The following is a 16440-nucleotide window of genomic DNA, read 5'->3' as shown; positions in this document are numbered from 1 at the left end:
AAATGATTGGGCGCATTGGCCTAGTGGTTACAAAGTGGCTACGTTATAGCTCTGAATTTTTAAAAAATTTTTTTTTAGCTTTGCCAAGCCTCCTGCAAGCCCAGAGAGACTGCTCCAGTGGGGCCTGCTATCCGCCCGTTGGCGATCTTCTCATAGGAAGAAGCAGTCACTTGAAGGCTTCATCCACCTGTGGGCTTACCAAGCCTGAGACCTTCTGCGCACCTTACGGCGAAGTAAGTGCCATGGACTCTAACTTTGGTGCATAGAATAACATCAGAGGCACACACAGCACTGGCCCTCGAAGGCCATGAGCAGGCCTAGTTTTCAGGATTTGCACAATGAATATGCCTCAGGCACACATCTTCTCTGAGAACCATAGCTTGGTTACCTGTAAATCCAGAGATGTCTGCACCTCAGCTCTGCATGATGCAGCCAAGCTTCCTAGATTCTTACCAGCACATCCCGTTCACACATGGGCTTCATTCAAGGGGGGGTTGTCGTCAAGATGTTCTCATTTAAAGGAATTATTTCTGTATCTGGGAGCCTGCTAGCACTCTGAGAAGATGTTTCTGTAATTGGCATGAGAATATTTTCTCCATTGTTGGGGATTTTTCTCATCTTTCATTCATTAAACTGTGCAAATCTCTTTCCATATTGACGTTCAACTTTCTGTAGATGTTATTCAGAAATTTTAAAACATAATAAGCAGAAGGATTTTGATTCCAAAATTGTGGGTCCCTGTTCAGCGGTACCTTCTAGATCTCTTGGGCTTTCGTGGCAGGAAGTTTGTCTTTTTTTAAGCAAACCCCTTTTGTTTCTTGAGAAATGTCTTACAAATATGGGTTGAAGGTCTTAGCTGGCCACAGAGGACGTTGGCCCTTTGCACAGAATTACACAGGCTGTCCGGGCTGCTGATGTGACTGAGGCAGAATCTTGTGACCCTCTGACAGCGTTTCCGGCCTCGACTGAGAGCGATGTCTTTAGCGGTGGCATCAGCCTACAGTACAAGTCCAGGATTCAAGTAATATATTTTTAGGGTTGTTGCTGGAAAAAAAGTGCTAGAGATCATCACAGCTGCATCGTACCTGGGCAGAAGGCATTGCCTTTCTTTTCAAATGAACTACTGCGGGAATATATAAAATCCTAGCCTGTTAATTATATTTGTGCATGTTCCGATTTCATGCCTAGGGTTAGCATTGTGGCACATTACTGCTATCAGGAAACCAAGAAGTGTGCCGCAAGAGTTAATCCTGCGCCTGGTAACTTATGCAAAGACCAAAATTTCACAGTTCCTAGTGTAAGTGCAGAAAATTGGATTCTCAGTAAATAGAAGTGCAAGAACCCCAATGATGTGAAGGTCCCCCGACACGAGACCGTGTTTCCCCAAAGCTGCATCGGTCGGAACAATTCTATGAAAATTAAAAAAGAGAAGTTTCAAAAAAATGTTTGGACAGACCAACAGAGTGGCTGTAGCAGAGGAGAAACACAACTATGCATCGCACATGTAGCAGTCGTATGAACAAGAAGCTTAAAATGCAGAGACCTGAGGTAAAAGAATAAAAACAACACAACATAGAAGGAGAGACAGAGAAGAGGCAATGTGCAAAATATACTTCAAAGAAATGTTTGGGATGTGTTACAAACCTGGTTCAGAAGTGTTACAGTCTACGGCTTCGGCACAACTTTTGGTCTTTGCCTAAGGATTAACTCTTTCCTTATGGTGTTAACGCACGCGATAACACGTTAATACTTGCGTTTACATCATAACGCACACGATAATTGTACTATTGCATGGTGCGAAAGCTAATTTTTGGAAGGGGTGGGATTAGAGAGAGGTTTGGGCAGGATTAATGAAAATGAGGGGCAATATCACGTGTAACTACACTTTTTTCCTGGCGTTAAGCTGTGCGATGTGCCCGAAACGGCCATAATGCAATTCATGATAAATTTTGCGAATTGCATTTTCTTATAGAGTCCATCAAGCTAGGGCGAGAGAAGAGAGTAGAAATGTCATCTTTGCGAGACTTTCTCACTCCAAATGACGTGAGACCTTCACCGAGGTGTATTGTGCTGTTCGTATGTCTCACTCTGCACGTTAAACTGGCCCCCAAAACCTAAACCATCCCCACCACCTCACCTTGAGCTATTTGCTGGCCCTGCTGTATTCATATAAATAGTCGAATACTGGGAAGGCCTCTCTCGCTCTCTGTGTGAAATATAAGTATTATGGGGCGGGGTAATTCTAAACGTTACCCTAAACACGCCCCTTTCTCATGGGTATTATAGCATTTTGATGAGTCTAGGGGTTAGTTAGAAACGGAGAGAGCACAACTGTTCAGCCAGACCCTCTGATTTTCAGCCCTTATGTGACTTGCTCCAGCTCACAGAGCTGGTTGATGCGTGGGATTGATAACTAATCAAACCAGCGCTGGCCCTAACTGAATTAATGTTCTAAAGACCGATTTTGTATTATTTTTTTATAGTCTGCCTTCATCCAGAAAGGAGCCCTTCGGAGGGGCTATTTACACGGGTCACCAATTGACCATGCCTTTCAGGTTCAGATCAGTTTTGCAATAGGCACAGAGGTTGCTCTGCCTCCCCTTTCTGCTGGCCTTGATCCACTGTCTGAGTTTTGTGCCAATTCAAAGTGTACCGAAGAGCACTGTTTTGCAATGCTGGAAGGATCTTGTCCTGGCCTACTTTCAATTCCAGCCCTTCCTCTGGGCCCAGTCTCCCAGAGCGATGGGGTTAGCGTTGGCTCACTGGCTGCCATGCAGGAGCGCCATACCTGATTCTGAATCGTGAGCCGGCCACTGATGGGCATCTTCATCCCTGCACAGTGCTGGGACCTACTGACCAGACTCGGGGCGTGCGTACCCAGTTCCAGGTGGAGTCTGTGACCCCTGGCCAGTAGTTGTTAGCGAAGTCAGGTGGTGTTATGATCCCACTTCAGTTGGGTCTGATTGACCTGGAAGCCCAATAGAGCAGGTGGAAGCTGCCAAGCCAGAAGAGAAAGTGACTTTGGACTTTGCAGTCTGGCACCGGACGGTTATGTCCAGCTGCACCCAGCCATGTGTCAGAGATGCTGGGGCAAGTTATATTACAATCTAAGTAGCTTGATGAGATCATATCTGTGATCTCCAGAGTAGATCAGCATTAAAGCACACCTGATGGATTATAATGTAATATAATAACGTGCAACGTCAAGAGATGAGGCCTACGGGATAAGGAACCATGAATACACCTAAATCCCCAGAATTAACACTATGAATCAGATTTAAGACCCCTTGTGGTGATGCCTCTTATCGCCCGAGCTTACGCCTTTCTGTAACATCTGGAAAGGAAACAGTTTCCTGGGATTACTTGTGCACAAGGTCCAGTGGAACATTTGCCCCACTGCTCACTGGGGTTTGCCACAGACCATGGAAATGGCTGAAATGGATCAGGTGCTGGTATCGACAGGGCCTGTTAGCAGTGCAGGCTGCTTTATCAGGAAGGGTCATTGGTTTGATATACTTTCATATTTTTCTGTATTTGATTGGAAGCTAAATGAGTCAAGTCCTCCTCATATATCCCTCTTGGGATTCTGATACTGAGTTTTGTATTATTTATAGGATTATGTAGAAGAGATTTTTAGAAATCTCTTCAATTTCTTGTATTTTGCTTTCTGATTTGTGAATTTAGGATCCTTTTAGAATTAGCTTAGGCTTCTGAAATGTGGATATCTGACTAATAGAAATGCTACTGACAATTTCCTCATTACACACAGGCTACAAATGGTAATGACTTTGTTAGTTTTGACCAGAGACACATTTAAATCCATGGGCTAGAGGTGAATCCTTAATTCCTAGAGGTGAGAGGCTCTGTATCCCTGCGCCCATCCCCTGATCCCTCCAGTCCTAGAGGTGACAGGCTCTGTATCCCTGCTCTCATCCCCTGATCCCTCCTGTCCTAGAGGGTGACAGGCTCTGTATCCCTGCGCCCATCCCCTGATCCCTCCAGTCCTAGAGGTGACAGGCTCTGTATCCCTGCTCTCATCCCCTGATCCCTCCTGTCCTAGAGGTGACAGGCTCTGTATCCCTGCTCCCATCCCCTGCTCCCTCCAGTCCTAGAGGTGACAGGCTCTGTATCCCTGCACCCATCCCCTGATCCCTCCAGTCCTAGAGGTGACAGGCTCTGTATCCCTGCTCCCATCCCCTGATCCCTCCAGTCCTAGAGGTGACAGGCTCTGTATCCCTATTCTCATCCCCTGAGCCCTCCAGTCCTAGAGGTGACAGGCTCTGTATCCCTGCTCCCTCCAGTCCTAGAGGTGACAGGCTCTGTATCCCTGCTCCCATCCCCTGATCCCTCCAGTGCTAGAGGTGACAGGCTCTGTATCCCTGCGCCCATCCCCTGATCCCTCCTGTCCTAGAGGTGACAGGCTCTGTATCCCTGCTCCCATCCCCTGATCCCTCCTGTCCTAGAGGTGACAGGCTCTGTATCCCTGCTCCCATCCCCTGATCCCTCCAGTCCTAGAGGTGACAGGCTCTGTATCCCTATTCTCATCCCCTGAGCCCTCCAGTCCTAGAGGTGACAGGCTCTGTATCCCTGCTCCCTCCAGTCCTAGAGGTGACAGGCTCTGTATCCCTGCTCCCATCCCCTGATCCCTCCAGTGCTAGAGGTGACAGGCTCTGTATCCCTGCGCCCATCCCCTGATCCCTCCTGTCCTAGAGGTGACAGGCTCTGTATCCCTGCTCCCATCCCCTGATCCCTCCTGTCCTAGAGGTGACAGGCTCTGTATCCCTGCTCCCATCCCCTGATCCCTCCAGTCCTAGAGGTGACAGGCTCTGTATCCCTGCTCCCATCCCCTGCTCCCTCCAGTCCTAGAGGTGACAGACTCTGTATCCCTGCTCCCATCCCCTGATCCCTCCAGTCCTAGAGGTGACAGGCTCTGTATCCCTGCTCCCATCCCCTGCTCCCTCCAGTCCTAGAGGTGACAGGCTCTGTATCCCTGCTCCCATCCCCTGATCCCTCCAGTCCTAGAGGTGACAGGCTCTGTATCCCTGCTCCCATCCCCTGATCCCTCCAGTCCTAGAGGTGACAGGCTCTGTATCCCTGCTCCCATCCCCTGATCCCTCCAGTCCTAGAGGTGACAGGCTCTGTATCCCTGCACCCGTCCCCTGATCCCTCCAGTCCTAGAGGTGACAGGCTCTGTATCCCTGCGCCCATCCCCTGAGCCCTCCAGTCCTAGAGGTGACAGGCTCTGTATCCCTGCTCCCATCCCCTGATCCCTCCAGTCCTAGAGGTGACAGGCTCTGTATCCCTGCTCCCATCCCCTGCTCCCTCCAGTCCTAGAGGTGACAGGCTCAGTATCCCTGCTCCCATCCCCTGATCCCTCCAGTCCTAGAGGTAACAGGCTCTGTATCCCTGCTCCCATCCCCTGATCCCTCCAGTCCTAGAGGTGACAGGCTCTGTATCCCTGCTCCCATCCCCTGCTCCCTCCAGTCCTAGAGGTGACAGGCTCTGTATCCCTGCTCCCATCCCTGATCCCTCCAGTCCTAGAAGTAACAGGCTCTATATCCCTGCTCCCATCCCCTGATTCCTCCAGTCCTAGAGGTGACAGGCTCTGTATCCCTGCACCCGTCCCCTGATCCCTCCTGTCCTAGAGGTGACAGGCTCTGTATCCCTGCTCCCATCCCCTGCTCCCTCCAGTCCTAGAGGTGACAGGCGCCAGATGTGCTGAGCAGTAGCTCCTGTTTAGCAGCTCAGGCTCTCAGGGCTCCAGAATAGTTTTTCTTCTTGGACAGATTTCTTTCTGTCTGTGGATCCTAGAGGCAGAATCCTGAACCTGCCTGGGTGTTGTTTTTCTGGGGATTTCTTGCTGATCTTATAGCTGGACCAGTACAGACTTGCTTGAGCTGCTGATGTTTGCAGACAGAAAGCACAGATTGGAGGCCGCTTGGTTATTCCTCAGGAAACTGCCGCTGGGATCGCAGAGGCCCCACCTCTCCAAGGAAAGCATCAAGGAGGCAGTTAGGGGGAGGGGGAAGAAGGGGTTGCAGACTGGGTGAACCCCAATCTCCGGTCTGCCAGAAGCATTGCTTTAGTGGCTGTGTAAGCTCGGCTGCATCCCCGCGTCTGTCAGTTTCGTAGACAGCAGTGACAGAGTCTGACTCGCAGGGCTAAACAGGAAGGAGAACGTTTTAGACCCCCTTTGTCTCCCCCCAGAATAGGGTCGGGAGCACAATGTGTTGTGTCGTGGTTTTGCTGACCAATTCCTGTAAGGTCGGGGCGGGGAACTTAAAGATAAAAGCAGCAGAGCCAGGTGAAACTGACAGCAGCGCCAGGCAGTGAGCCTGTTTGGTAAGAGCTTCATCAGCCGGCTCGGGCAGAAGCCGCCACGCTCGGGCAGAAGCCGCCACGCTCGGGCAGAAGCCGCCACGCACAGGTCCATCTTTGGATTCGTTCAGGGTGCGGAAGGGAATTCCAGAGGGTAGGTCCTCTCCCATTTAAGTGACAATTGGGCAGAGCAAAGAGAGACTGGGAAGCCGATCTGAGAGTTCACACTGGAAGGGGAAGGGGTTACGCGTTATGGTAGCAAGTTTCTATTGAATGCAGTGTTAGATGGGGAAGTACAGGTGTGATATGTTCACGACTATTTGTAGTGTATCAGTGCAGTATAAGGGATACCAGTAATCCAGGATGGAGATTATTGATTGCAGAACGGTCCTGAAAGTCGCCAGATCTAGCAGGGGCTTCAGATGGCGAAGGCCTTATACATCCTTACAGAAATCAGAGCTTTATTGCCGTTTGTATGGTGGGGTAAATCCTGGACTGGATCAATCTGTTCTAGGAAAAAAAAGCAGAGCCGGCTTGAGCCTAGGATTCCATTCTCTGGGTTGGGAGTTGCCAACTCCGGTCCTCAAGGCCTGATTTACATAACGACAATGCGTGAGATTGTATTTATTTATTAGATTTTACAAGGGAGGCAGTGCATGCAGCTCTATCTCCTACACATTCATTGTGGATATCCTGAAAACCAGGCCTGTTCATGGCTCTTGAGGAGCACAGTTGGCCAGCCCTGCTCTAGCCTCTCTTTCTAGGTGCAAGGATTCGTAGATACTCTGGTTTCCAGTGTGTGACCCAAAGACTTGAGGGGAACGGGTGTGCTTACAGCATAGGAAAGTACCAGTGGCTGCAAATGAGAATCCTAAAATACTTGACCCAGTCTGAAAAAGGAACTCGCCTGCTATTGTCCAGTCAGGTCAAAGAACCCATTCTGCTGGACAACAAGTCCCAAATGGCACATGAGTTAGTTAACCTTAAAGCAAGCTCCCCGTTCCTGCAGATGGCATTCGTTTTATGTTGCAGAGGAATCAGTACGGTCAGCACATCCCCTGCTGCCCTAGAGCTCAGGGCCAGTGCAAGGCAGGCACCCTGGTGAAACTTCAGCCATGCGCCCCTATCCTTCCTCTCTTCCCAGCCCCAAGACCCAGAGGGGTAGATATTCAAAGCTGGCCATGTTAGAACTCATCCGGCTAAGTTATGATGTATATTCACGGCACGGCAAAGCCGCCGAGTATATGTGCACACTTCGCCGGATAAGTCTACCCGGCAACTTAGATGTAAACTTATGTGGCTAACTCCGAATATTAATACAAGTTACACGGCTAACTCACTCTGCCCCCGATCCACCCAGTACACGCCTTCGTTTTGTGCCGCATCTGTCCCACTTCTCTGGCTAAATAGCCCAGAACGTGCTTTGAATATCGGACCCAGGGTGTGCTGATAAAGCAGTGGGGAGTGTTTTTGCTGGCTCTCGTTGCCACAGTGAGATCCTGGGAGCACGGCCACTGGTTTCAGCGCTGCCATGAAACCTGGCAGTGAAGCTGGGTTGTGGCACCGCTGAAAGTCGCCTCCATAGGAGAGATCCAGCCGAGCAAGGGAGATAGGGGAAGCGTCAGGGAGCACGCTGGCAAGCTACCACTGCTACAGCAAGGCTCGGGCCCCAGGTGATGCCACCTGGTCCAGTCTGCTGCTGCTGCTGCCACCTCCAAAGCTGATCTAGCTGACCACCTAGTCCTTCCCCTGGCCCTGGATATGTTGACATTACTGACGCAGTACAAAATGGCTGTTCCTAGCAGCAGAAGCGAACCCTGTGCCAAGTAAGCTAGCCTGGGACTCACTTGGATCTAAAAGCTATTGTCCAAGCAAGGCGCTTGCTGGACAGTAAGTTACCTTAATTCTGAGTACTGAACTTCCCTTAGGGGCAGTGTTGGGGACTGGGTCAAGTCCTAGTTTGTTGTAAATGAAGGGAGAAGACTCTAAGGACAAAATAACTATGCTAGAAGGTCATTTCTCGCTTTATCCCTGTAATAAAATATTGATGCAAATGAAAAAAGCTAAAACATGTTGTACCTTAGTCTACTTTTTACTCTTCAAATTATGTTTCGGAGCAGCTGCCAAGCCCTTTAGAATAATAACGATTCTGTCCAGCTGTGACTCCTGCCTAGCTCAGCAAATACTTAAGACACATCCTCACTGTCGGGAAAGAGGCACATGGCTTACGCCAACATTCAACACCATTTCAGACGTTCAGTTTGACCGGCCAACATAATATGCTGTTACTGTCCAGAAGAAAGCCTGTAACTCGCCAACGGCTGTGATTTTCCAGAGGCCTAACCTAGGTATACTGTTGAAATTAAAACATAACCGCTAAGAATGTGGGGAAGCAGGAGAGATTTTGGGAGGGTGAGAGGAGAGAGAACGGGTGCATTGAATTTAAAATAGTACTGGCGACCCCAAGAAACGGTAAATGCCTTTGCATTTCACACCCTTCAGTGGTAGGAGATAGGACCTACAGCCCAGGGTTAGGGCTATCTATTGCTTGGCCAGTAGGAGGCGTTTCTGTTGACTTGGTGGTTAAAGTGCTGTGTTCAGGCGACAAGGTTGCAGGTTCTAAGCTCAGCTGAGATAGATTTTCTCAGATCTAAAGATGTTAAAAAGGGTGTGTTTGTGTATGCATCCATTCTTGCATTTATACCCTTTCTCTGTGGTGCCATCTGACTCTGAGCATGCTCAGTGTGCACCCTCCTCTTGTGTTCCAGTTGTGCATGATGTCATCCAGATGAGAAGCTTATTGAGAAAGGGATGAGGATGGATGGAGAAATTAGGAGGGCGACAATGTGTTATGTGAGGACCATCTTAAAACCCCAGTGCCTTTTAAAAAACAAGATACAAAATATTTTACTTACCATTCCTGGCAAATACTTCTTGCCTTTAGAGTTTGGGAGACTTGAGCCCTAGGATTCTGACGTAGTTGGATTTTGATATTTGTGCTTTGTCTGAATCAGACTTGTTCACTTCATTGCTTTCCCCATTGGCAGCCACAGGTACATTGGCCTCCATAATTCTTGGCTGGGGACTGACGTATGTACCGTAAGTAACGTAATAAGGACAGTAGATGCAGCCGACCTGCCCGTTGGCCCAGCTCGGATACTGTCCAGCCCACATGTTCGCACGTGGCATGTCAGAGAGATTCTCCTGATTAAACAGGGCAAACTTTTCAGAGGAAAGAATACACGCAGATTATTTTAGCTAGGAAATTATTGTAATTCTTTAGAGGCAGCATGGCACAGATTTGGATTTAGGTGATGGGGAGATAGAGGCACCACAGACACCACAAAGATTCTCTCCCCTTTTGGCTGTTAATAAAAGGATGTAACACATTTCTCTGTGAATAATTTAACTGCTCTTTCTGACAAATCTCTAGCGAGGATTTGAATACCAAGTACACTTGTTTCAAGGTTACCCCCATTCTCTCGGGGGGTTCCGAGAATGCTCCCCAATAATAGGAACAACTAAAACTCATTCTGCTTACTGTAGAGCTTTTGGTACTATGGGTGAGACACGTGTTATCCCGCATTACTAGATTTGGCGGTGCGTTACAGGAATATACAGTAGATGTGGCTTGCTGGCCCCTGAAATCCCCGTTGTAAGGTCAGGAAAATATATGGTCCCACTGAACAGAAAGCAGATTGCGGTCTTGTAACTCTAAATTAGTCATTTTCAATTGTTGTAGGGCTCTGGCATGGTTAGCTGCCAGCTCTGTTGGGGGGGTCATGTAAAAAAAAAAGATAATTAACTGTTAAATTGTTTATCTGTTCAATGTAAACCGCCCATCGAGGCGATAGTTAATTTTTTTCCTTGTAAACCGGAGTGATATGTATATTATACAGGAACTTCCGGTATAGAAAAACCCAATAAATAAATAAATAAATAAGTCTGTGTGTGAGGGCAACTATGCCTGAGAGAGCAGGAATTGGCGGTGAACTGTTGCCCCATTGACTTCTACAGAAGTCAGCAGATGACCCTGGCTTGAAATGCTGAGTAAGGGTGCCAAGCTGGCAGACTGCTGAGTCAGTTACGTGACCATAGGAATACATTTATATATTTCTAATTCTCAGAAGGGCTTTTGATAACATTTCATGACAGTGGCCAGGGTAGCTTGCCATCTAAGGAGAGACGAAGAGCTTTACCACCTTTAAACTGATATCCAAGAGGCCTATTCAGCTATTCCTGATATGTGTTTCTAAATTGGTAACTAAAGATATTTAGATCATTTGTGCCAACCTATTAAGCTTTTGTGATAAAAATATCACATCTGTATCTAGTATAGGTCCTAAATAATCTGCAAGGTCAATAGATGAGTGAAATGTTATTCATAGTGTTGATGATACTGATCTTTGGGAGCATCATTTGACCGGGTAAAGATTATTTTAAATAGTCTTCAACCAGGGGCAGTGTAAGAGTATTTGGCGCCCTAGATGAACCTCCCCCCAGTTTACCTCCAGCACAGCGCTCCTTCCTACCAGTGGCAGTGGCTCCAGCACAGGGGCTCCCTTCTGTGGTGTATTGGCCTCTGGGCCTCTCATGCTGGTAGGATTTTGCCAACCCTAAATTTTGGCGCTCTAGGTGACCACCTGCTTTGCCTAATGAAAGCTCTGGCCCTGTCTTCAACTCAACTCAAAAAGAGGTCAGCTCTGCTAAAAGGGGGGTAGGCGTCCCCTTTCTGTAAGTAGCCTGGTTGTAGTTGCCAGGATTTTGAAAAATCTACAAGAGGGAAGTTTAAGAGAGAAATGAGTGCAACCTCTTCAGCCCCTCAGGAACAGTGCCACGATGATTGGAAAATGGGGAAAATGATGAGTTTCTTGGCCAAGAAGGGGGCCATTTGCATCTTAAATATAGTACAGGAAGTAAGAAGTGTATTGTGACGTTCGCAAGCGTTGTTGGAACCTGCAAGCTCAGTGCTCTTCAAGGCCAGAACTCCTTCTGCTTGCAGCACATTAATGCGACCCTTTCTAGGGCCTCGCTATACTATTACTGCGTTTCACAAAAGTGCTCCATTTTCATTTGCAAGCACCACTTCCTCCCTCCTCCCCCCCCCCCCCCCCCCCCCTTCTCCCTTTACATGTTGACATTCAAAGGCTTTTGGAGTTGGCTGGAGAAAACTCCAGATCTGAATGTTTCTCCCTCCCCCCCTTCCCCCCACTGACAGCTAAATTTTATCCAGGAGCTCACTCCCTGCACAAAACCTTGCAGAATAAAAAGAGGCAGCAGTAGGGGCATTCCAGGAGCGTGAGCGCTGATTTTCAACACTAAGCCAGATAGCTGGCTCAGAAAAATGCCTGTCTAAAGTTATCCGGATAATGTCATCCGCATAGCCTTATCCGGGCATATTCAGCAGAACAATGAATATCTCGTCAACTGTACCCAGATAACTTTCCTGCTGAATACTGACCTCACTGGTCAATGGCCAAGGTGATGATTTCTAGGAAGGAGACAGGAAAGTGGGAACAAGGCCATAGGTGCTGTTTATCACCTGGGATCCCCATCTCCTGTGCATAAGAAACCTCGTTCACAATAACTAGTGTGGTCATGAGTGCCAATCCCCCCAAAGAGGGAAGAGAACAGAATGGAACCAGATGAGGAATGATGTCTTGCAGGTGGGTCAAGCTTGTATGGTGACAGCTGGGAGAGATCCTTAGCTAAAACAGTGTAGACAGAAACTCGGTGGGCCAATCTATGTGCTTTCAACTACTATGTTACAGTGTTAATATGTAACTTCTCATAAAGCACCCACAAATGTTACATCCATTTTAGTTTTGGTTTTCCTTAATTAGGGGCACAGGCCTCCTCACCTCATACAGTGGAAGCTTCCACTTCTCCATTTCTTGCAGGCACTGACACTATCCAGGCTTGTGCATTCGTCACTTCTGTTTCAGCGGGTGTGCGCGTACCTCGCTGACTTTCTAGTACACGCGGAGAGTATGCGTGTATCTCATTATTACAAATTTTTATTTATTTACTTAGATTTATATTCTGCTTTCTGCACTTTTTTCAGTGCTTCAAAGTGGATTACATTCAGGTACTGTAAGTGTTTCCCTATCCCCAGAGGGCTTACAATCTAAGTTTGTACCTGAGGCAATAGAGGGTAAAGTGACTTGCGCAAGGTCACGTTTCCCGCGTGTACTAGAAAGTCAGTGAGGTAGGTGCGTATCTGCCGAAACGGATGTGACGAATGCACATCCCTAACACTATCCCACTGATTTTGCTCCCTTCAGACACCTCTGGCTAGATTTCTGCAAACTGATGTAACTTTGATACCCCCCAGGCAGGTACTAATTGTAAAAGCTGATGTTTAAATATAAAATAGCTGAGTTATGTTGTGGCCAAAGCGTAGAGGTGTGGCATATGATGATTCAGATCTTGGAACTATGTAATTAAAATCCAATTAGGGGCCACATGGAAACATGAAAACAGGGAACTCGCTGCTCGTCTTGTTCAGTGCTAGATTTAAAACAACAAAGATATCTGCCTGTAAAGGTTTGAGATGCTCCTTGGGTTCTGTGAAAGTCAAATTCCAGCATTAAACACCCCACAAGAAGAAAATACTTTGAAATAGAAAGCTGCTCTCTCCATGCTTTGGGACTTTATTCTAGATGCACAGCACTTTCTTGACCTTTGGCCTTTCCTTTCACACCTAAGAAGGGTTATGGGATCCCTGTTGGAGTGGAACTAGAAGGTTCTCTTTCATTACAAACTATTTCTTTTCTGGGCTGAATACTATTCCATTGTAGTAGGATTGTGTGATTTCTATTTCGGTTCCTATCCAGATGGCAGTGTCGTGCTGTCCGCTTTATAAGACAGCAGGGTGTTAAGAGCTTTCTATGTCAATGCAAACTATTACTCTTGCAAAGTGATTTTTCTTTCTTACAGGTCGCATGTGTTCTTTACAATTTACACATTTCTAATCTTAAAAGGGCAAGTGTGTAATCCCAGCACAGAAAGTCCCCTGCTAGCCCTTACTATGGGGTCGTCTTGTTTCATCCTCAGGAAGTAAAGTTCTAGGTGCCGCCATCTTTCTTCCATGCCTCGGCGATAAACTCTGGGAACAGAAGTTGGCAAGCAAAACAACCTTTAAAGAAATGCTCGTTAAACTTAGGGAGGGGACATTGTAGCTTTGGGAAAATGAATTATCTCCACACCCTTCATACAAATCTCATGATTTCAGGGTTCTTATACTTCCCTTCCCATAGCCCTTGTGATGGAAGTTTGTGTTAGGAAGGAGCTAAGCAATGGGACCAGGCAGGCAGGATACATCCGCGGGTACTTGGGGAAGTGCTGGCCGACCTTTTCCATGCTTCTTTAGAGTTAGGAAACCGGAGACAGGCGGAGATGTTTCTTCTTTACAAAAGTGGAAGGCGGGAGGAGACTGAGTAGTACAAACTAGTTAGTCTGTCCTCTGAGGTGAGTAAATCAGTGGAATCGCTGCTAAAAGAGAATCCATTGGCTTGCAGGATCTGAGGCAGCAAGCTTTTTACCAGAGCTAAGTCTTGTCAAACCAATCTAATCCATTTGTTTTGACTGCGTGACCAAAGATTTAGATGAAGGGAGAGCACTAGGTGTCGTGGACCTGCTTTTCAGCAAGGCCTTTGACACGGTTCTGCATCGGAGATTTATAAAGTGAGCACTCTATGGGCCTTAAAGTGAGGGACTGCATTAGAAACTGGTTGGGTGGGAGGCGACAGATGGTAGTGGTAAAGTGAGTTCATGCCAGGAAGGGAATTACCAGTGTTGCGCTGTTTAATACTTCGTAAGGGCTATTGGGAAAGGTTTGCTTTTTTTCTGTGGGTGACACCAAAGTCTTCACCAGAGTAGATAAACCCAAGGCAGGATCTAGTGAAGTTTGAGGAATGGTCTAGAGTTTGGTGTTAAGATTTGATGCTAACTAATTCAGGGTAATGTTTATGTGATCCAAATACCCAGGGGAGCAGTACAGCATGGGAAGTGCAGTTCTTCTGATCACAAGCCAGGAGCAGGATCTGGGGCGATGATCATCTCTGATGATCTTAAGGTGGCCAACAGGTAGATAGGGTGACCACATAAGTCAGAAGGATTTTGGGGTGCACAGGGATAGCCAGCAGGAAAGGGGAGTTATATTGCCTCACTATAAGTCTTTGGTGAGTCTTTATTTGGGGAACTGTGTTCAGTTCTGGAGCGTGCACCTTTAAAATGATGTAAACCAAATAGAATTGGTCCAGAGGGCGTTTACGATCTTCATAATAAAGCATATGAGGGCAGACGTAAAGATCTTATCTAATCGTGCATACTCCGGAGGAAAGGGGAGATAGAAAAGAAACCTGTAGATACCCCCAAGCAATAAATGCACAGGAGGCAACCCTCCTCTGACAGAAAGGAGGCTGCGGAATGAGGGATTGTGGGATAAGAGGGAAAGGGGGTAGATGGTGGCTGCGTGGAACGGCCTCCTGGAGATGAGGAGAGGATCAGAATTCAAGAAATCATGGGACAAGCTCCGAGGATTTCTGAGGGGGGTGGGGGGAGGGATCTTAAAGCTGAGCAGGAGATGTGGGGTCTTTATCTGCCGTCATGTTCTAAGTTTCATTCTGGGAATGGAGGAAAGCTGGTGCTGACCAGAAATTTGCTTCCAGGTACAAAACCAAATTCTTTTGCCAAAGAAACCAAGCACAAGAATATTACAGGAAACTGAAGAGCAATGCTGATTTGGGGGAGGGGTAGAGGGGTCCTCTGATTGAGGATAAGGACTGGATTAACATCTAAGATGTTGGTACATTAATTTGGGGCATTTTTTTAAATGTGTGCAAAGCGATTTTTTTGCAGTTCTAGCCCATTGCAACCAAACCTCTCCCTGCCCACCTGCGGATACCATTACTGTACTGAGTGACCTTGGGGTGTTCTCCCATCACGTGGGTAAATGTCCTTCGCTGATATTTAATTTTAGCCACATTCCGAAAGATGTGCTTTTCCAGTCTGCAATTTTATGTAATGCAGTCCCCAGGGTGGGTGCTGGACGTGCTCCCTCAGAGCCTCATGGATTTGGGCCAGAGTGGGCTGGATACTGGCTGGTGCCAAGCATGCAAGACCGCCCTGGGACCGCAGGAGGCGCAGAGATAACCTTTCTGCAGAGAGAGCTATGTTTAGCCATGGCAGGTGGCCTTAATCAGCAGAGGGCATTGTGGGAAGGGATAGCAGAGCATTACCAGCAATTTATGTCCCGAACCAAAGACGAGGAGCATTATTCTTTTAGACAATGCCTTCGGTGTACATAGCACTGTACAGTCACATTGCAATGAGAACCTTCAGTTTAGAAACTCTCGTGCAAACTTCATCCCTGACAATGGGAGTTGGGAGAGATCACACTATACAAACCTAAGGAAATGAGAGATTAAGGAAAGCACAGGAAGCTAAGGCATATCCCCTGCATTATCCGTAGAGCTCAAGGCACACAGGGCGTTGACTGGCGCAGGCTCACAGCCATCATTCGTGTTGCCACACTCCATCCACTTCAGGTGAACTCTGTAGCTGGAAGTTTTGCATGAGTGGCAAGAACCTGCTGCTTAACCAAGTGACAGCACGAAAGGAAAATCACTTTAAAAAAAATCTGATGCACAGAAGGGTGAACCGTGCACAGTTTCCCATCCACGCATTGCCTAAACGCCATGAAGGACTGGGATGCGTCCCTGTGCCGGGCTCTGTGGCCACTGCAGGTCTCGCCATCACTCTCCTGCTTCCTCTTCAGTTTGAGACCATGCGAGCACCCGCCATTTTATTTCATTCATCTGCAAGATGCAGTAAAGAGTGCTCCTGATTTCTGACCGGACACTAGCACAGAGCTGGGGCAGAGGGAAGGAGGAAAATCTGCTCTGTAGTCATTGACCAACTGATCTTCAGCCTTGCCTGCCAGTGCCTCTTATGGGACCACAGATCATCGTAATCCAGTTCTCTCTGTCTCCCCCAGTGTGATACACGACATCTTAAGGACTTACGATACAACCCCATCATTTCCATATTAATTTTGCCTCACTAACAAAGGCAAGAAGGTTGCCACATGCACCAGAGCCGTCCGAGTCCCATTTGCCT

The 16440-nt window shown here is 47.6% G+C and overlaps 2 protein-coding genes across 8 annotated transcripts in view; one reads left to right on the top strand and one right to left on the bottom strand.

Moving 5' to 3' along the window:
- The window catches only part of CAMK1G (calcium/calmodulin dependent protein kinase IG), a 77088-nt gene that overhangs the window by 671 nt on the left and 59977 nt on the right, over positions 1-16440 (bottom strand). The window lies entirely within an intron of this gene.
- Positions 1-16440, top strand: part of LAMB3 (laminin subunit beta 3) — a 70562-nt gene that overhangs the window by 21896 nt on the left and 32226 nt on the right. For all 7 annotated transcript variants that reach the window (XM_029574083.1, XM_029574075.1, XM_029574076.1 and 4 more), the window contains one exon: positions 79-233. In XM_029574083.1, the coding sequence (XP_029429943.1) occupies positions 79-233 (155 nt within the window). The remainder of the gene's footprint in view (positions 1-78; positions 234-16440) is intronic.

Source organism: Rhinatrema bivittatum, chromosome 12 (genome assembly GCF_901001135.1).
Source record: "Rhinatrema bivittatum chromosome 12, aRhiBiv1.1, whole genome shotgun sequence".
Lineage (NCBI taxonomy): Eukaryota > Metazoa > Chordata > Amphibia > Gymnophiona > Rhinatrematidae > Rhinatrema > Rhinatrema bivittatum.
This window is presented reverse-complemented; position numbering and strand designations above follow the sequence as displayed.